At 30.2% G+C, this 22,341-nt stretch overlaps 1 protein-coding gene across 4 annotated transcripts in view; it reads left to right on the top strand.

The window, feature by feature from the left end:
• Window positions 1–18,489, top strand: part of LOC127734125 (peptidylglycine alpha-amidating monooxygenase-like) — a 46,362-nt gene extending 27,873 nt beyond the window's left edge. For 2 of the 4 annotated variants that reach the window (XM_052243797.1, XM_052243798.1), the window contains exons 14-24: window positions 1,264–1,429; window positions 2,085–2,195; window positions 2,621–2,693; window positions 3,074–3,213; window positions 3,579–3,661; window positions 4,216–4,416; window positions 5,068–5,180; window positions 7,530–7,656; window positions 8,209–8,409; window positions 9,203–9,268; window positions 12,334–18,489. In XM_052243797.1, coding sequence (XP_052099757.1) covers window positions 1,264–1,429; window positions 2,085–2,195; window positions 2,621–2,693; window positions 3,074–3,213; window positions 3,579–3,661; window positions 4,216–4,416; window positions 5,068–5,180; window positions 7,530–7,656; window positions 8,209–8,409; window positions 9,203–9,268; window positions 12,334–12,509 — 1,457 coding nt within the window. In that variant the 3' untranslated portion in view covers window positions 12,510–18,489. Of the gene's footprint in view, window positions 1–1,263; window positions 1,430–2,084; window positions 2,196–2,620; window positions 2,694–3,073; window positions 3,214–3,578; window positions 3,662–4,215; window positions 4,417–5,067; window positions 5,181–7,529; window positions 7,657–8,208; window positions 8,410–9,202; window positions 9,269–10,550; window positions 11,609–12,333 lie in introns of those variants that run through there. The other 2 variants (XM_052243799.1, XM_052243800.1) reach the window with 2 other exon arrangements.
• The last annotated feature ends 3,852 nt before the right edge of the window (window positions 18,490–22,341 follow it).

Raw genomic sequence — 22,341 nt, 5'->3', positions numbered from 1 at the left:
AGAATTTAAGAAGCCATTCACAATTGAATCAGTTTCTTAAAAGCTGTTAAATTCTATCTGTTACTCACTGAAAAAAATATTCAATTGCATGTATCTTTGTGTTGCTATTTAATTATATGTTTATAGTATGTCAACTGTATCCTTGTACTCTATAAAGTCTTTTGGGGTTGCACTTTGTAAATACAGCTGTTTCACAAACCATGGCTCTTTTGGGGAGATATATAATATTCATAGATATTTTGTTTTGGTTACCAACTGGTTCCCAGAAACGATTTCTATGTTTCATCTCATAGAGACACAACTTGAAAATTTTACCAGTATAAATACACATGGATAGCAGCCAAATTGAATGCTGAGGAAGACCCAAAGTAAAGGGATTGTAGTAATGAATTTTAGTATAAGTTTAAACTCTTAGAAGTTTAAGGCATATAAATGTTGAAAATATGCCGTACAGCCCTATGTTTTGACTTTTGAAAAAATTTGTAGTGCATATGAACTTTCCATTGTCGGATATAATTTTTTACGAAACTTCATAGTAAAAAAGTGGCACAGTTTTAGCTGTTCATGGAGTTCCTATGGGAAATTGCATTGTCTATATTAACAGAAGCGCAACCTTGAAGGCAAAAGAAGGACTAGCTTCCATAGAAGATACTGGTACCATGATTAATAAAAAAACACAGTAATGACCTTATCATATGTCTTTATTACTGATCTTTTCCAAGGACTGCATTATTTGACCCTATTTTTGTTGTCCATTTATAACCGAAATTTGGACCATTTGTTCTACCTTTGACCATGCAGAAATGTAAAAGTTAAATTCACATGCAATAATAGAAGTTCTGTTACTGAATCAATGCTACTGTAAATTCAGAAATTATTGCGATTTTGTCATTTTAGACTAAAATACCATTTTAATTTTTGTGATATTGAGAAAAATCCTGTTTAATTCATATAAAAAATTTCAAAATGCGAGTTTAAATTATTGCGATTATAACCCTGTAGCATTTTTTCGCAATAATAAAAACATCGCAATAATTTCTGAATTTACAGTATTCAGACATAACTAAAAAAACTGCTATTCTATTGTGAACTATTTATAAAAAGTTTACCTGTAATTAGTTTTGATGTTTTGAAATCAGAATTCATCCGCAGGAACTCAGACAAATATAAGGTAAAGTCACTTGAATCACACATTACTCTTTTACACGACCTATATCTAGATTTGATTCACACCTTAATGTATTGTACTGTTATATTCTACAGGAACCCACTACTTGGGCACGTCATCAGAATTTGGCATACCATTACCACAAGTTCAAGGTGTATCATTTGACAGTATTGGACTGATGGGACAAATAGCTGGAGTAACCACTGATAAACAGGGCAATGTTTATGTGTTCCATAGGGCTGAGAGAGTTTGGGATTTTAAGTAAGTAAATCATCAGCAGTTATTTGAGAATTTGCTGATTTGATCATGGTTAACATTGAGCAAAGACTTTAATGTCCATCAATAAACTGGACAATGTTTATGCTTGAAGTGGGCTGGTATAATTAGGATCAGTAATTGTCTTACTGTAAAACTACTTGTTGTTAGAGACCAATGATATATGCACCCACTGGGCCTTGGTGGACGAGTGGTCTTAGTTGTTCCATCTTCAGTGATTAATAGCCAGACAACTCTCAGGCTGTGAGTTTAAACATGGATCATGGGGAAGTGTATACAACTCAGATCTGGATTAATTATGACTTCCGGTTTCCTTCCAAAGGTTGTTGTTCTCTCCAGTTACTCCAGCTTCCTCCACTAATAATATCTAGCCACCATGATATAGCCAAGATGGCTGAAAGTGGCATTAAACGCCAACATAAAAGCCAAGCACCCACAAAAATGAACAAATCAACAGTACTTGTATAACCAAATAAAGCTTGCTTAAAATGTTATTACCATTTTAAAAACTGCAATCAAATCAGTCATTTAACAAAGTTGGTTTAGTTTATTATAAAATTGTGATATTTAGTAAAAACAATAATAATTTTGCTTTAATTCTTTGATTGATGAAATTAACAATGATTGTTTTTAATTTCAGTGCATTTAATTTTGACAATACAATTAACAACCAAGACAGACCCATATCTACTAATACTATCGTGATATATAACAAAAATGGCCAGATCATACGACAGCTTGGAAAAAACATGTAAGTTTGTCCCGCAATTGATAGAATAAAATGCAAAATATATGGAAATTTAAAAACTTGTTTTTATCTCCAATGGTTTATCAAAAATTTTTTCATTCTGCAGGATTGATATCAAGCATAGTATTTAAACTAACTTTTACTTATTAAAATCATATGTATGAGGAGATATCAAATCTTATAGAATAAGTTATAATCTGTATTTTGAAAAAAGTCCAATAAATTTTTACTTGCATTATATTAAGAAGAAGATTAAAAAACATTTCAACATCTCAATTTTTTACAATTTTATTCAAAATATACATCATTCTATGTTTGATTCTCAGATAAATGATTACACACTTAGTTGAAAGGCAGTATTTATCTAAATACAAATATTTACCTATTCTAGATGTTTATTATAACTTTAAATTCTAATAATTATTTAGGTTTTTCATGCCTCATGGGATAGAAGTAGACGATAATAACAACATATGGGTGACAGATGTTGGACTTCATCAGGTAATAACTGATAATATAATTCTTTCCAAATTTATTGTTAGTTCTTTTGATTCCCTCTCACTCAACAAATGAATTGTTTATTAAGAAAGTAATTCACTTCATTTTGCTGACAAAGAACATTTTTGTTCATACCTTTGAAAGAAATATAGTAAAAAAAATTGGCCTTCTCCCATGATTCATGTTTTAATTAATTTTCTTAAGTCAAATACCATACTTGGTTTTAAAAGTATAACCCTGTATCTGTTTTGTTTTTGCTTTATTTAAAATTGTTTTTTAATGAAAAAAATATTTTGCGCGAAATAAAGGATTTTTATCCTTCATAAACATGCAGTTGAACATTTTTCTTGATAGAGTTATTGGACATATTATACTTTGGACAGGTTTTAAGGATACCAGCTGGTAAAGACACACCAGATTTTGTCTTGGGTGAGAAATTTGTACCAGGATCAGACATGACACATTTCTGTAAACCCACTGATGTTGTAGTGCTAAAGACAGGAGACTTCTTTGTCAGTGATGGGTTAGTACTACTGAAAAGTTCAATGTGGAACATTTCAAAACATGATTCTATTATCCAAGTATTCAATTAGCAGAAATAAAAATGATTATTAACTACTGTCTTTAAAGATCATCTTTTATAATGGAATAATTGAATCTTAATAAGATAATAATATTTTTGTTAGATATTTGAAATAATAAAATCATTTGCTATTAGACAACATTGTTACAAATAACTCATCAAGCAAGGAATTCATAGCAGACGTCCATTCAAAAGTGGTGTTGCATGCATTTCAAATATTATTTTTATATGTTCATTGTGTAAAATGTTAATAGTGAGTGACATTAAAAAAACTAAATTACAGAAAATGTTTTATTATTTTATAGGTACTGCAATGCAAGAGTTATTAAATTTGATAAAGATGGAAAAATAATAAAAACGTTTGGTACAAGGAACCTGGGACAACTTGGTATGTGATACTATTATCCAGTAACATTACATATATACAAATAATGATTTATTCTAGAAATGAGATGATTCAAATTTAAAAAAAAAGAAAGTATGGACAAATTTAACACACAAATATGCAATAAATCATTTTATTTCAGTAAATGTATTCAACTAAAACTCAAGTGATATTTTGATGTGAAGTATTTTGTTGCAAGTTTTGTTCTTGAAAACAAGCACATTTTCAAATTGTGGATTTAATTCAAATGTTGATTTAAACAAGAATACAAAAGTATTAAGATTTATGAATACCTGAAAAAAATCTTGACATACTTTTATATAAATTAATAAGTTGTCTAATTTTCAATCATACCAAAAGTTCTTATTTTTCTAGTAAAATAATTTGTATATTTTTATATGAAAACTGAATCTACAAACTGATGTCATTTGTCTAAACAAATGTCTACTCTGAAACTGAAAGACCATATATATAAAACACGGACATAGTACTTTTAAATGGCATATTCAACCCAACATTTGTAGAATAAATACATATGATTGTAAATGTACTTATAGGTGAAGATGGTTATCCTCTTCCTGGACAGTTTAATGTTCCCCATGGTATGACCTTAGTAGAGGACAAACAATGGATATGTGTAGCAGATAGAGAAAATGGCAGGATTCAGTGCTTTGACTTAGATGGAAACTTTCAGAGACAGTATCATCCTAAAGAGTTTGGATCCAGGTTATTTGCTGTGGAGTTCTGTCCCCTTCATGGTAAATTACTGTTTTAACATTTATGGCAGAAGTTTTCAGATGGTTTACTATCAAGTTGTTTTGCTTAAGTTGTGACAATGATCTTCATGTACTAATGGACAGTTTTATATATTTTTGTACCTTGTATCATCTTTTTGCCAATAATATTCCATATCATAAGTGTGAAAGTTTGTTTCCCAATTTAAAATAAAGTCATGGTATATGTATGACAGCAATATAATATCTTACTGTTGTAACTAATGGTTTATTCTGAAATTTCCTTGATTGTTCCTCTTGTTTTCTTTTTTTCTTTTTACCACACAGAATTACAATCATGTACCTATTTGTGGTATTATGGTATATTGTTTTACATTAATGATTTCAATACCTAGCAATATTGCATGAAAATAAGTGAACATAGTTTAGTGTAAAATAGGTTTATTATTAGTGTTGGTACAATAAATAAGGTGGTTTTTACTTTAATAAAACTAAAATTGTGGAGTACTTTAATAGCTCTGAAATACTTATACAGGTACTGGCAAAAATCTTTCTATATTTCCAGCATGAAATTTGTATTTTTATTTTTTACTCTTGTTATCTTATCAGTACATAGAACCTTTGTGATTCTTTGCTTTTTTGATTCTGTGTACATTTTCATTGTTGAATTTGTAGGTGGCATGTTGTTTGCTGTGAATGGTCCTGCAGGTCCAAATGGGGCACCAGTACAGGGTATTATTGTTGACATGGAAACTGGCAATACTCTAGAAACATTCAACAATCAACAGGTTAGATTTATTATTCTGAAATCCATTGTCCTCCATTAGTAGTGAACAACCTACTTTTGTGATTAACTCTTAGCATATTCCTTAGAGCAATTACCGTATAAACTCGCCTAATAGTCGATCCTACTATAAGTCGGGGGCCCTTTTCAGCTCCAAATTCTAAGGATTTAGTCTTGACCCTCGTATAAGTCGGACAAAATTTGGGCATTTTTTTTCAGCTGACAGTAACTGAACGCCGGTAGAACCAATGCAAATCCAGGAATAATATTCATTTCTGCATTAATGTTTGGTTTGAATTTAGTTGATGCTCATCATGATAATTTATATTGCTGTTAATAATAAAGATGTATTCATTTCTCTTGTTTTGTTCACTGTTCAAATGTTAGATTAGCCATGTGTTGTTTACGTAATGCATCAATGATTTTGTAGGGTATGACTAACAACCTATTGTTTGAGAAAAGCGAATATAAACCAATATGAACCTGAAAAATTTAAAGTCAATCAACACTTGATGAAAATATTTTTCACAGCATACATAACTCGGTGTTAAATGAGCATGTACACTTCATAATTCTTATTATATTGTGATGATTAAAGGATTAGAAAAATTAAGTGAAGCTTATCAATATATTAAAATAACTAACTCCAACTCATTAGTGTCATCTGTTTACCTATCACTGATAGTTTTCACACCTTTAGTAAATAGAACTCTTTGTCTCTTAATTGGGGTTATCAATGGATTATATTGGCTTGTCAATCAATTTTGTAATTTTTGTTTACCTGAGACACTTTAATGAATAATATTTTGATTTTGGGAATGAATCTTAAAATTATTTTTTTATTATTATATGATTTATAAGCATTGAATTGATATCATGATATCACAATAATGACACAATAACACCGCTGAAAACATCCTTTCACATATTTGGTACATTGTTATCTCCTTTTCATTTTTGGTTCTTGGCTCTTCTTTTGGGTTTTTTGGAAAACCATGTGACCATGAAAATCAATACACAAACCGGAAACAGTAGAATTTCAACACGAATTTGCAGAAAATGTTTACCAAAGAACAAATAAAACACAAAGACAGTATTGTAGTCATTTATTTTCAACAAAAACTTTTTATTTATTGATTTATGTAGGTTTGGCAATCAAAAACGTAGTTTTGACCAGGAAATTCACTCCTGACCACTTTTCTCAAGCTTGGATTTTTCCTCTGGTCGCTAGATCTCGTCTATTAGTCGGTCCCCCTCTCTGGATTATGAATTTTACTCCCAATTTTCCGACTAATAAGCGAGTAGGTACGGTATATGTAGTACTTATTCATGTATGGGTAAGAGTGTTCAAGAAACAACAAAAGGGATTATTATCTTATGATCAAAACATCAAAATTTGAAACGGATACTTGTCATGTAAAACAATACTTTAGTAGAAAATATATACTTAATAATGATGTCATGCAAAATCAGGTCATATTTACTTTTTAAGATAGCTATTAGAATGTATGGTTGTCGCTTTCTTTGAAGGCCTTTTAATTTTGGTCATTCATCATTTCTCATATAAGAACAGCTACATCTTATATTTCAGTAGCAATTTCTGTGTTATACACTGCCTCACCTGTGGCAACTCCTATTAAGCCATATTTCCTTTGAAGAAATGTATCTTCAAGGTCCAGTCAAAATAATTAACTGCCTTCTGTGATCATTTGGTTTCTCACTTCATTGTAGAATGTCAGAATGATTATGATGTTACAATAAAAAAATAAAATGGCATACAACTTAAGTTAAAATTTGCTCAGTTTTCAATGACACTGTAACATTCCGAAATGATTGGAGATATATCAACCATGTGTACCTTAAAATACTTTTATATTTCAAACATGACTAAATATATCAGTTTTCCATAAAACTGATTGGCCACATTTCTTCAAGTCTTTCTTGAAAAATACTTGTTAAAACAAGCATGTGTTCCCAAAAATTTGAGTGGAATGTAGACGTATCGCCATAAGATCTATCTGCATACCTTCAATCAAAAACTTATGACACCTTCAGTAACTTTGACTTAACTTAATTTGATGTGACTGTCATACAAGTGAGAGGTTTAGTGCTTTAAAACCAGGTTTAATCCACCATTTTCTACATAAGAAGATGCCTGTACCAAGTCAGGAATATGACAGTTGTTATCAATTCGTTTGATGTGTTTGTGCTTTTGACTTTACCATTTGATTAGGGACTTTCCGTTTTGAATTTTCCTCGGAGTTTAGTATTTTTGTGATTTAACTTTTTTTTAATCCGAAGTTGGAGAATACTGTAATGGATTTAAATAAAATGAACTAATTTCTTGTTTCAGGGTTTACAGAATCCACATGATGTAGCTGTTGATTCTACTAATATGAGAGTTTATGTTGTGGAATTGAATCCAAATAAACTATGGAAGTTTGACATGAATCCACTGTACACAAAAGCTGTTTCTTCAAGTATGTATTACTCACAACTATCTGTTTCTTCAAGTATGTATTACTCACAACTATCTGTCTAGAAAATAGAGCTCATGGAAAGCATTAAAGTGTTAGAAAAATTGTATACTCTCTTTCAAATTTATGCTAAATAAGTTTCTAGACTGATTAATTCAATCGTAGCTAAAAGGCATACTTTCTTATAATAAACAAATTAGGAGTATTTAATAAATGAAGCAAGAATATACCATGGGGGCAATCAAAAACCAAAAGTCAACTGAATGAGAAATTAAATCATTTTATATAATGAAAATCACTACTGTAAATTCAGAAATTATTGTGTGCATTTATTATTGTGATTTTCGTAGACTGAACATCAATGCATGATTAATTATTGCAATTTCAGGAAATGCTTCATAAGGATATACATATCAGATATCAGAATGCAAGTTCTTATTATTGCAATACTCACCCAGTCGCATTATTCGCAGTAAAAAAAAAACTTGCAATAATTTCAAAATTAACAGTATTTGAAATAAAGGTATGCACAATCATGAATCTGTTTTTGTTTAGGTACTACCTCAAGCTCCTCGTCCAGCTCAACAACAACAACCACAACAACGGCCACACCGACAACAACAACACCGATCTTACCAGAGAAAAAAGTTTTACCCAAAAAAGATGATTTGATGCCTGCATTAATCATTGGTGGACTGCTGGTTATACCTGTAATCATCATAATCATCATTATCATTATTGTTAGAATGAGAAAAGGTAAGCATGGTTATCACTTTTATCATAATCTTTAAACAGTAGGTGTCTCATTGTCAACATCAAAGATCATTTTCAATATTATCCATATCTCAATGGATTTTACTTAGGCAGATAATTTAGATGGATTTGACACTATTGAATTATTTACCAACAAATGGAAGGTACTTATGACAGATTTATGATTGAAAAATGAATGAAGTAATGAAGAATGTGGAGTGCACAAACTGTAGATTGGGAAATATTTGCTACAGACTTTTTATCCCTCATTTTTTTTTGTCTAGATGAAATCCTGACAAAATACCTTCTCATAATTTTGATATTGTATGAGAGTTGAGGACAAGAAAAAATTGAAAACAAATTCTCACTAACAGGTTTCACCATAGGAATCATGAAATTTAAACTGCTTAAAATTAATCCACTGTATAGAACATGAAATAAATTTTAATGGATATACTTTGGTGTCAACATTGTTTAACTACTTGCAACTATTGTATCAATGGAAAATGTTTTATTTTTGTTTTTGATTTTGAATAGATCATCATTTGATGTCCAAAATAAGGTCACAGATTTTATGAAAAGTCAGATCTAGTATAATTTTAAATGGCCTCCTACATGTAAATTGTCAGCATTTCTAGACCATCATACTGATTTACTTTTAGTTTCATCATATTCTTCATTTACTGTTAGTGGTATAACCTTGAGTAATATGAGAAAATAATATTGTGCAACATGCAAAGCTTAAAAAGTTTGTAAATAAACCAACAGAAATTGAATTAGTCCAATTTAATTTCAGCAGATAAGTTTCGCAGAAATGAGGACATCTTTTCTGTTTTAAAAGGCGAATTAGCCACAACTAAAGGTTAGGAATACCACAAATAAGCCTCAGTATATGTGTGCAGTGGTATTACTACCACAGATAAGCTTATTAGTATTTGTCGTGCAGTGCTGTTACTACCACAAATAGGCCTCATTAGTACCCACTTGCAATGCTAGTTATATTTAGTTACTAACAACTTGTCTTCAGTGGTATTCAGAGCTGTATGGGCTTATTGTTTAGATGCTATTTCACAATTAAGTTAGATAGGGGTTCTACATTAATTTTTAATTGCAAATAGCTGTCTATTATTGGTCCAGATTTTTACTAAAATTAACAACTTTGATGATGAAAAGGAATTTTTTATGAAACTTTTTATAGGAAAGAAAAACAAAATTATGATTTATCTTATGGTAACATCTTTTTTATTTTTACAAAAATAGAAAAGTTTTCATCCAATGAAAATTTTCAAACTATGTTATATTAAGGAAGATAAACCAAAAAGCTCTGTGACCCATACTTTTAAAAGTTGAATGACATTTACTTAATATCTGTATGGATGCAACAAATAGTAAACTTATGATTGTTATGCCCCTTGACACTCAGTGACTGGATATAGAGTGTTGCCCATGTCTGTCCTTCTGTAATTTATCAGTTTTGCAGATCTTTTTTTATTATCCCTGTAGAAAGTGAGCTGATTTTTGACATATAAAAAAGTATAATTTTGAATAAATGATTGAGTTTGGCTTTCTTTTTACCTGTAGATTATTTACTTTACAGATATGTGTTCCTTTGAATTAAATAGTAGGCAGGGGCATTTGAATCATTCCTTTGAAATATATAGTACAACTAACATATACCATTATTAATTGGAAATTTTTTCTGTTTTTTTTTTATTAATGTTAAACTAGACCTAATCCTTTTGTGGATACCTTTGTTATTATCCATATATTAACAACAATCCATATAGGTATTGAAATGCTTAATGAATAGAATTATGTTTAAATTGTTCAGTATGTCATTAAGACAAGTGAATATTAAATGATACCAAATTCACTACAAAAGAAAATGAGGTAGCATGGGAATCTTTTGCCATCTTGCATCTCACATGACAGCAAATGAAGGGTCCAGTCTTTTTAATGTAATGTAAAGAAAATTTGGAGGCAGAAAGGCAATTTATTTGTGAAAATTTTGCTATTTTATTACTTAATTACAACTTTTTTTTTTAAATTACAGAAAAGGGTTTGATGGATTTCATAATGGTATCACTTTGCATTATAAGAGAAGACAACTTAGATTATTAATATAATTTCTGAATATATTTTAGCAAGAAAACAAGGACGGTGACCCCATTTTTTCTTTTTATTTTCTGAAATCATTTGATGAGAGCTATCATCTCATATTTTATTTCAAATTTCTTTCGTTCAGTTTTCTTTCTAATCACATTGCAATGTATTGCCCATATATAATTCCTTATGAAATACGTCAATTTGCAAAACATGAAGCTCGGAAACAATCTCTGTGGCATTTACTTTTAATCATACTTTGAAAATAGCATGATACAAACTACATTTTGACTGAATTGAATAAAAATCCTTCATTTTTTATATTTACCTCATACTATCAGACTTCGTCCTGATCATGCATGAAATATTTGCCACTGGGCATTAAACAACCAACAATTAATCAATACTATCAGACTATCTTAAGTTCAAATTTCTGTAAAAGAATGTAATTATAATTTGAATTGACTTGCAGACATTTGGTGTAACTATAGTTCTTACTTTCTCGTTACATTCTCTTTTTATAAATAGATTTTTACAATGAAGGTACACAGTTCTTATTATATTGCTTTGATTGTCAGAAAGATTTGTTCAGTTTCAGTTCATTGTTTACACAACTTGACCAGTTCTTTCTGAATGTCTGGTGGCCATTGCATAGCTTTAATCATATCCTTTGATTATACCATGAATAAACATATAACTGTATTAAAAAGAGATCATTTGCAGACTATACAAAAATATTACAAATTAGTTGTATATCTATATTGAAAAAAAATGCAAACAGGAAATAAGTATAAAGAATCAATCAAAATTCATTTAATTACAGCTGGTAACTCAATTATTTTAGTCAAAACAGATAAAATAGTAAGGGAGCTACCATTTGATTTTTATAGGGGGGCTAGGATGAAATTTGAAAAAAAAGGCAGGACAGAAGTTTTGAGTAAAAAAAAAGGCAGGATGAGCAACTTGGCAAAAAAAAAAGTCAGGATAAACTAATAACAAAAAAGGCAGGACTGAATAAAGTGAAAAATAAAAAGGCAGGACCGAGATTACAACTAAAAATAAATGCAGGACACAATTTTTCATCCTAGCCCCCCCCCCCCCCCATATAAATCAAATAGTAGCTCCCTAATGCCTTCGATTGATAAAGGTGCAGATGATGAAATAAGGAATAAACAAAACACATCCAACACAAATAAATGTTGATGGACTATTTTTTTTAAACATATGATAAAAGTATACTTTCCACTTCATTTCAATTTACATTTATAATAATACAGGAAAAAAGAAAGCTCATCATAATATTTATCCTGCTGATCAGATAGAGGTAGCTTTATCCGGGATTACATGGAATTTTATTTTATCTTGGATAGGGAAACGTGTTCATTTGTTAAACTTAACAACTAATCAAACTTGCATGAAAATATATACTAACAAACTTAACATTTTTTGTCGGTCAATTTTTTAAACTATATTTTATTTTATGCATTATCATTTATTTATCAACATTAGAGTCAGATTCTTTCTTTTTTTTCATTTAAGAGCTCTTTGTTCAATTTTTTTTATGTGCCCGTGTTCTAGAAAAGAAGGGATGGTAAGATTTTTCATTTTTCATGAATTGAATAAAAACATTGAGGTACAAATGTAGTAAGATTCCCTTAACAGAAAAGACTATTAAATAACATATTTTGTTTTAGAGTAGATTAACGTAACATAAATTAATGTATTTAGTTGTAATTGAAACTAGATAATTCAAACAAATATTCAAATATTAGTTCTTTGTAATTCTTCAAGACAATACAATTGTTGCATTTGTTATTTTTTCAGGCCAATACAATTGTTGCAGACAATATAAGTCAAGATCAAGGAAAAAATTTAACCTTGGTAACTTCCTCAGTCCACACAAAGGATTCGATCGGCTAAGTATGGAGGAAAGTGACACAGAATTTGATCCACTCAACGATTCCGAGGAAGAAGAATATTCTGCCCCAAGAAAAGCATAATGAGAACTTACAGGAGCTTGACCTCCAGATGACATTCATAGCTGTATATAGCTAACATTCACATAATGAGAACTTACAGGAGCTTGACCTCCAGATGACATTCATAGCTGTATATAGCTAACATTCACATAATGAGAACTTACAGGAGCTTGACCTCCAGATGACATTCATAGCTGTATATAGCTAACGTTCACATAATCATTATTTGCACTGCTATTCTTTTCAAGGAAAACTAATAAAACTAGTGTATAGATTATTAGTATAATAGCTAAAGTTCTGTTTTATAGTGACAATGTTCTTTCATGAAATATTGCCAGAAATGCAAAATTATTATCAATGTCTATAAATTAGAAATGCTTTGTGTAAAAAGCTAGTCCGTGCTGTTATACTGCATGGATTTGTAATCATTAATTATTAATATTTTTATAAACATGTATTTATTATCGAACTCTACACAAGATGTCAAAGCTGCTACTATCTTTAATCTTTTCTACTAAAATGGATGCAAATATGCAAGTCTTATATTTGAAAAATGAAATATGTTTTGATTATTAATTTTATAGAATTTCCAAAACATTTACCAGTGGCTTTCATCTCAGGATTCTATTTAATAAATAGAAATTTTATTTGTATATATTATAATATGTAAGAGTTAATTATACAGTTGTATTGATAGTTTCATCAAATGGTGATAATTTTCTAGACTGTGTGCAATAATTAGTGATATACATGAGTTCAATACTTGTGCAATGAAGTGCAAATTTAGAATGAATATTTGCTTCTTAAATATACATTTGGATAAATAAAAGAATAAAAGCTAAGTCTAATGGATGATATTTAAGCAAATGGTCCTTTATTTCTTATGTTAAGTATATACAGAAGTCCATTGAAGCCTGTAATAGACATCTGTTATGATATGGTATATACTTAAATATTCGGAATGAAAGTTTTATTATATCATTATAGAAGAAACTTATTGCTGAGAGGGCTGTTTTTGAGGATTCTGGGGGAGGGGGGGATCCACTTGTGCATGAAAAGTACATTAAACTCACATGCATCAAAAAGTAGACAAATGATAAAAAGACTATTAGTTGATGGTATGACAACATGCAGATTTGGATATTTATAATCAGTAGATATATATTTTGAAAAATAATGCTTTTGTTTATTCAAAAAGACATTTGTTATTGATTGTTTTTTGATGGGGTTCATATTACACATGCTTTTTTTGTCTCGCCTTGACGGAGTCAAAAAGCGAGACATAGGTATGCTGTTTCCAGCGGTGGCGGCAACAATGTATTAGTTTGTGATTAGGTCTAGTTTATGGTGAACCACAAGTGGTAGGTCAATCATATTTGGTATGTAGTTGTATTAGCATAGGCACATCTCATTTCCATGGAGATTATTTGGCCCTGCCCCTCAGTCATGGTCTATTGACTCTGAAACTTTTGCTTATTTTACATGTATTAGTTTGTGATTAGGTCAGTTCAAGGGGAACCATTTAGAGTAGGCAAATGTTAATTGGTATGCAGTTGTATAAGCATTAGCACATCTCATTACCATTGAGAATATTTGGCCCCGCCCCCTCAGTCATGGTCTATTGACTTAGAAACTTTTGCTTAGTTTACATGTATTAGTTTGTGATTAGATCAGTTTAAGATGAACTGCAAATGTTAAGTCAAGGATATTTGGTATACAAATTTATTGGCATTTGCAAGTATTGGTTCCATGGAGATTATATAGCCCCACCCCCTCTTCATGGTTCATTGACTTTGAAACTTTTATATAGTTTACAAGTTAATGTTTGTGTTTAGGTTTGTTTAGAGGGAACGACTTATAATAAGTCAGTGATATTTGGTATGCAGTTGTATTAGCTTTGGCACATCTCATTTACATGGAGATTGTTTAGCCATGTACCTCAGTCATGGTTCATTGACTTTGAATATTTGCATAACTTATGAAACATGTTAAAGTATTGCTGTTTTAATTTCAACATTTGCATAATCAAAATTACAAAAGGGCGAGACATATCTCTGTGATAACAGTTTATTTTGTTCAGAGTCCAAATTTTAGACATGCAATTGCTCTTCTAAAAACACAGGCATTAAAAATTTTGTAGATATTTATTGTCACAATAATATAATGTTGTAACATTGTCTGGATTTTCCTCGTGATCATAATCAATATAATTTATTCATATGTACATATCACATGATTTTGTTTTGTTCAGCATTATCAGGGTCATATATGGTATTCTGAAAGACAACTGAGTTAAAATGCTGGACCTAAATACTGTAGAAACATTAATTTTCGTGGGGTTAAAATTTCGTGGTTTTGTCTCTTTATAAGATTTCATGGGGATTTAATTTCGTGGTTTCCAGTAAATGGAAGTGATATTATATGTAGGTTAAATTTTCGTGGGGGTTTTAATTTCGTGGATATATTCTTTCCACGAAATAAACGAAATTAAATCCTCCACGAAAATTTCTGCTTTTACAGTAGATAGAAACTTCTACCATTTACTGTGATAAATTATTGTAGAATTAATATAACATGGGAAAGGACTAATTGTAGAGGAAATATGTTTTTGGTTTACTTATACATGTATCAGCCTTCAATGACTTTGATTATACCAGTCACGGTTGCATAGGATCTATCAAACCCTTACATAAACTATACTAAAAAAATTGTTTTTAAGTAAAATTGAGAATGGAAATAGGGAATGTGTCAAAGAGACAACAACCCAACCATAGAGCAGACAACATATATTAGTGTATATCATATGTCTTTTACAATATCACACACTGTATCAACCGTCTGCCAATGTCATTCTTTAAGCAGAACTTATAGGAATATATTGGTTTACTAGGGTTTATACAGGTGTGATATAGAAAAAGACATATAATATTCTCTATATATTGAACAGTAGTAGAAGTTGTTTTAAAAAATGAGAAACAAAATTAGGTTAAACTCAACTGCTTAATATAAGATCTCAGTTTTTGTGAAAATTTTGGATAAAAATATATTAAAATAAATTATTACATTGGCTGCAATGAATTACATTGATTTCCCAGTGAAATAAAAACCGATAATTTCACATGTGAAATAAACGTGGTTATTTCACTCCTCTGACGTCATACAACAATAGGCGTTGTCATGACGTCGGATCAAAACAAATTGTGAATGCTTAGAAAAAGATATAGTTCCTTACATATTCTAGTTTAATTTCAGAAAAAAGACCATTTGCCAATGTAATAAAAAGAATAACTAATCAAAGAATTCAAATATCGAAAAATATTCAACTCGTGACCGAACAACACTGATAATTAACTCATGCGCTACGCGCATTCGTGAATTAATGTGTTGTTCGGTCACTCGTTGAATATTTTTCTCTATTTGAATTCTTCGATTAGTTATTCTATAAGCCTTTCCTGTTTTAAGATAACATAGGTATTTAATAGATTTCATTTTTTTTTCTTTCATTATTAATTGATAAGAATAATGTGAATATACCTGCTGCTAGTGATAATTCCAATAAATCTGAATAGAATTTGCTGACAAAGTTTTAAATCAGGAACTGCAGTTTTCTTTAACATAGCTATCTAGTCATTAGTCCACATTTACAATATAGAGAAGACATGTTTGTGTATGTTTAACTTTTGTCACTTGTAATCAATTATACACCTGATTAAGCTAAAACTTTGTACTTCAGATCATTAGAGAAGTCTGACTATCTGTTCATAATAAAATGAATTTGGTTAAATTTATACAGGGCTATATTTGTACCCCTGATTCACCTAAAACTTTGTACTTCAGATCATTAGAGAAGTCTGACTATCTGTTCATAATAAAATGAATTTGGTTAAATTTATACAGGGCTATATTTGTACCCCTGATTCACCTAAAACTTTGTACTTCAGATCATTAGAGAAGTCTGACTATCTGTTCATTATTAATTGAATTTGGTTAAGTTTATTCAGGGCTATATTTGTACCCCTGATTCACCTAAAACTTTGTACTTCAGATCATTAGAGAAGTCTGACTATCTGTTCATAATAAAATGAATTTGGTTAAGTTTATCAAGATTTGTTTTGGTCTAACTATGAATTGAACTAAAGTTGTTTAATTTGGTATGCAGATACATCAAATGAACTCATTCTGTTTCCACCAAAATACTTTGTGACATATCTCATGTACACTAATGATTTTGTGGTAATTATCAACTGCCGTAAGATAGGAATGTTTTCAGAGAAATAGGTCACTTTAACCTTTATTTCAAATTTTAGTGTAAACATTACTGAAACATTTTCCCTATCATTTGGGTGTGCCACATACTAATATAAATACTGATTATTATACAAAGTCAAGGGTCAATAAGTCCATTATTCTGTTCAATATCATATTTGTTTTATGAACTGGACATTTAGCAAGCAGCAATGAATTAATTTAAAAAGTATACTTCAAGTATCACTTTGATATTTTATTTTTGTTCCTGTAAAGAAAATAAATATTACTTTGTTCATGAACATATGAAAGGACATTTCAGCTGATAGTTTAAATTTGGACAGAAAGAAAAAGAAATTCACATGGCAATCTGCATGTAGAAAGAATAGATTTGTATTTTGAACAGAAAACGTTTTTGAATATAAGAAATGGAAGGTATGCAGTAAATTAATCCATGAGGTAAAATCCCTACAAGCTCTTGGCATAATCAAATGCAAAAGGAACTGTTTTTATTGTTATTCTTCACGTCAAAGTTCCAGTGAGGTCTTCAACACGGAGAAAAAGCTCACCTCACTGGAATTTTTTGTACACTTTATGTATAAAGCATAGTATTGATAATTTTATTTCACATTGCAGGCTATAATTGAACAGCAAGTCCTGTTTAAATGATTTTTTTTTTTATCTATTTGCTACTACTTCAATAATCTGAGAACAAAAGAAGTATGTTAATAATTGAAAATATAGTATTTTTAACATGAAATAGGCAGGAAGAATTTAAAAAAAAATATATTTACAAAATTTATGAACAAAATTAGCAGTCTTTTGAACTAGCTTCAATTCATTTTTATTCTCAATCAGTAAACATGATCTCCTTCGATGTAAATCCAAAATTATTTGAACAAAATTGATCTGTTAACAGATTGTAAGAATTTTATCTTTCCAAAGTTAGTGTGCCCCTCTTACTTCAATGACATGGACCACTAGTCCAGATGATTTTTTTATGATGGTCTATTCTGTGAGGCTTATTAAGATATCAGAGTATTGATACACAGTATAAGTATTACTATGTACTTAAAATAAATCTGTGCGATATGATTGTTGTTAATGTACAAATAATATGTATGAAATTGTATATATTATATTTTTGTTAAGAATTTGTTGTTATTGTTGTATAAAATGTTAAGTTATTTTTATTTACAATTTTGAGATCATCTTATTTCAATGATCTTAGTAAAAGGAACTTGAAAGATAAAGTTTTATGTTGTCTTCTGATAAAAAAAAATATCTCTTAAAGATCTCAGAAAGAACTACTGAAAATTCAGTTTTGAATGCATGAATTTATTATTGCTAGCTGATTTTCGCAGGTGACAACAACATTAGATTTATTAAAGTTTTTGTGTGTTTTGATGCTGGTTATTACTAGCATCAAATTCAAGTTTCCATTTTGCAACACTTTTTTGCTTCAAAAGAAATTTCCATTTATTTCTGAATTTTCAGTTTGTATTTAATTTTAGACAGTTTTCTAATGTTAACCCCTTTCTGTTTATATTGAAAATACCAAATTACTTCAGATACACTTTGAAACTGATTAGTTTGTGATCTTTGTCATGTTAACATTTTTTTGGATATTTGATTTCCCTCCAATATTCAACTAAATGTATGATTGCTAAGGGTTTTATTTCCCCTGTGATAATATTATATATTTATGTCTTGTAAACTGTGGAGATAATGTAAAAAATAAAAATGTCCAAAATAGCGTGGTGTCTTTTTTTTTTGAGGGAATGGGGATATTATGAAGTGCATCAATTTTCCAGATTGTTTTATATTTACACCTATGCGTAGGAACTATTTTGTTTTAAATATGTACTACTTCCCAGTATGTTCTTTTTGACCGATTTGGTAGTGTTACATCTTACTAAGTCAATCCAAATTATTTTTGCAAAGAATTCCCCTTAAGCCCGTGCTAGGGGCCGTCTTAAACTTGCAGTATAGTGAGAGTTTTTTTGGTTCATGTTGAAGGCCTCACTGTGACTATGAGATGAAGAACAGCAATAAAAACGCTGTTCTTTTGCTTTTTGTGTATTTTTTTGCTGTGCATGTGCTGATTTTGTGTCATGGATGGATACCCTATATCCTTTGTTTTTCTATTGTATCGCTTCTTTTGAGATACACAAAACATAGTGCGTTTGTGCACAGCATTATATACATCCTATCTATAAACATTTCAAGAAGTTTATTAATGAAATATATACTCAGATATTCAACTCACAAAATGATGTGTATGTGTATGACCATACTTGTAAAGAAAACTACATAAATTGCACATGTCGTATGAATTTAGTATCTGTTCTAAAATATCAATGATGTCATTGTTAAAGTAATATTTAGAAGTAGAGTTACCTTCCTTTGTCCAATTCATGTATCTCAATTCTGAAAAGTATACAAACCTCTGCCTCCATCATCCAATGCCCCATTTCAGATGAATATATAAAGATTTCTGATGAGGAAGAATATAAAATAACTAAAGCATTAAGTGTGATTATGAATAAGTGTTTATAGTACTCTTTTATGATCAGTAGTATTTTTGTATTCTTATGCCCACGCTGTAGTGGAGGCTCGAGAGTGGAGGAGGCATTAAGGTTTACCCTTGTCTGTCCGTACGTATGTCCCGAAATTGGTTACCGTTCTCTAACTTTAGTTTACCTCAACCAAATGTTATGAAACTTATACACAATGCTTATTACCACAAAACTCAAATCAAGTTCCAATTTGGATGGCATCACTTTCACCATTCTGAAGTTATGCCCCTTTATAACGTTATTTGCAAGTGGGGGTATCATCTGTGTTGCATGAACACATTTGCCATTTATTATTATCCAGACATCAATCAGAATATTTAAAAGAGTCACTACATAAGTCATAAATTTGTGATTTTAGAATTCAGGTGTTGACACTTTATTCAAATGATAAGGAAGATGTGGAAAAACAAAATGCCTTTTTATTAGGTGTGTTTATGAAGAAGGACTTACACTAGGCCAGGATTTGAAGCGTCGCTGAAAGGTACACATTTTGTAGTCAACAGGTCAGAAATTATACCAAATTTTAAATAAACTATAACAGGTGGAGAGAAACATTATAAAGCCACAATAACAAAGAAAAATGCATTCAATGTGATATACTTCAAAAATTTTACTTGTCTCAAGTTGGGAACATCGTCAGTAGTTGTCGTGTGTCATATCTTAATGTTTTTGGTTATTCGGAGGGTTTGGTTTTATGGGCAGTTCTTTAATTAAATGAATTTAACAGAAACGTAAAACTTATTGACAATTTTAACAGACCCAGGATGATTAAGAGATTGACATCAATCTATTTTCGAAGACTGCGTTGACCTGGAGATGCCTTTCATGTAATTAAGTTTTCTGACATGAAATGGTAGAACTGCCGACAGGATTTCCTTCCCTAAGGATACCAAGACTGTTTCCACCATCCCTATCAATCGAAATAGATTTGCATCACAGATCACAGGGCAGAATTTATAAGTTATAATATGGTTTAAATCTCGATGTAGATGCACCTCGGTGAGATTACCTCTAGGTAAAAGAAAGTCACTCTTATCCACTTTCAGTGCTCCTCTGCATTTGGTTCAAGTTAAGATTACAACATATTATTGGTACTATATGATGTTGAAAACTCGCAGAACGAATAGAACAGCAATATGGCAGAAAATAAATTGTACCATGACTGACGTATTTCTAATCATATGTGTATAACCAGCTAGACATGCTCGCACAAATAAGTTAGCATCCAAGCTACTGTATATTATTTCTTTCAAAACGTCACATCGAAAGAGGTCTGTTTTTAAAAGACCACATAGACTGATACAGACTTCTTCAAATATAAATTGAAATTTGAAAAAAGAGGCGAAAGATACCAAAGAGATATTCAAACTCACTAGAATTTTAAGCAGCACATAGTTCTTCAATGATTGAGTTATCATTTCGGTAAAACTGGATAAACCCGTACATGTTGTGATGACTTTTTATTTAGTATATTCAATGATTTTTAACCGGATTTTCGAAGGAAAAATCGGTTATTGATTTGGGGATGTACGGCGGCCGGGCGGGCGGCTGCCAAACAGTGTCCGTTCATTAACATCAGAGACATATATACACGTATATATGTCTCTGTTAACATGAAAAAGCTTTGAAGAATTTTTTTCAAATTTAGATATGTTGTTTCCTGTGACTAAATTAAGGTCAAATTCAATTTTCACGATTTTAGCTTTTCTCGTTGAGTTGTAGACCTTTCAGTAGCCAAAAGTGATATTTATTATATGATTGAGTTAATTCCCTTTGAACAGAAATGGTGTAATTTATAAGTTTATGTATAGATAGTCTATCAACGATTGTGTCTGTTCAATGGATTTTAGTCAGGAGCTGTCAAAAATTGCTTATAACTATTTTTTTTTAAGTCATGTGTGTTTTGAAGGTAGATGTCACAGTTGTTATGTGGTATTTTTTTGTTGTGTGTGTTAATGTTTAATTTTTACTTGATCCTGTTTGGGGGTTCATATTTGCAATATCATTTTCATTAAATAATAATCTATTTTTATTAAAGGATAAATTTCATTACATTACATTGTGTAGATGAAGTTGTTGACATTGATAGATACGTTGCAGATCTATATTAGTTTGTGACAAATGAAAGAAAAAATATTGGGAACTATTAATTATATATATAAAGTTTGATTACACTAAGTGTTTTTAAATAATTTTCACCTGTTATCAGATAAGAAAGCATGTGGTAAATATCAATCACACAATTGTAATTGGAGTGACAGATTTATTTGAAAATTTTCTGTTTCCTAAGCATGCTAAGTGTTGATGATGATAAGCTCTGTAGGACAGTATAAATATAGTTTGAAATTAACTGTTCATTATTAGACATTTTGAAGATAATTACAGATAAGTTTTATGGATTTTTAAAAGACATTGTATTAATATATTAATGATAAATGACATTTTGGATTTTTTTTCTTTTCTTTGGTAAACTTTTTAAATTTTCTGAATGCTATATATATATATTTATTTGATGAATCGAACTCATTTAAAAACTAAGCTTACATTGTCTATTAATAAACAAATATTTAGATTTCTGATTTTGGACCCAGTTTTCAAGTTGGTCCAAATCGGGGTCCAAAATTAAATTGTGTTTGATTTCAACATAAATTGAATAGATATATGGTTCTTTGAAATGCTGAATCTAAACCTGTATTTATTTGCATTATTAATTAGATAATACCACATTGAGGTCCAAAGGGTCCTAAATTAAACTTTTGTTTGATTTCATCAAAAATCGAGTTCTTGGGGTTCTTTGATATGCTGATTCTAACAATGTACTCAGTTCTTTTACCACATTCATTTTGTGTCACAAACCTATGCTGTGTCAAATATTCAATCACAATCCAAATTCAGAGCTGTTTTCAGCTTAAATGTTGTGTCCATACTTGCTCAGGGTTCTGCAGAAAAATCCGGTTTGCTGTCACTCTGACAGCCTCTTGTTATTGAATTCTTTCCTTCATTCACATCTTTGGATACTATTACTGTAG

This window comes from Mytilus californianus, unplaced genomic scaffold (assembly GCF_021869535.1).
Source record: "Mytilus californianus isolate M0D057914Y unplaced genomic scaffold, xbMytCali1.0.p SCAF_3, whole genome shotgun sequence".
In the NCBI taxonomy this organism is placed as follows: domain Eukaryota; kingdom Metazoa; phylum Mollusca; class Bivalvia; order Mytilida; family Mytilidae; genus Mytilus; species Mytilus californianus.
This window is presented reverse-complemented; position numbering and strand designations above follow the sequence as displayed.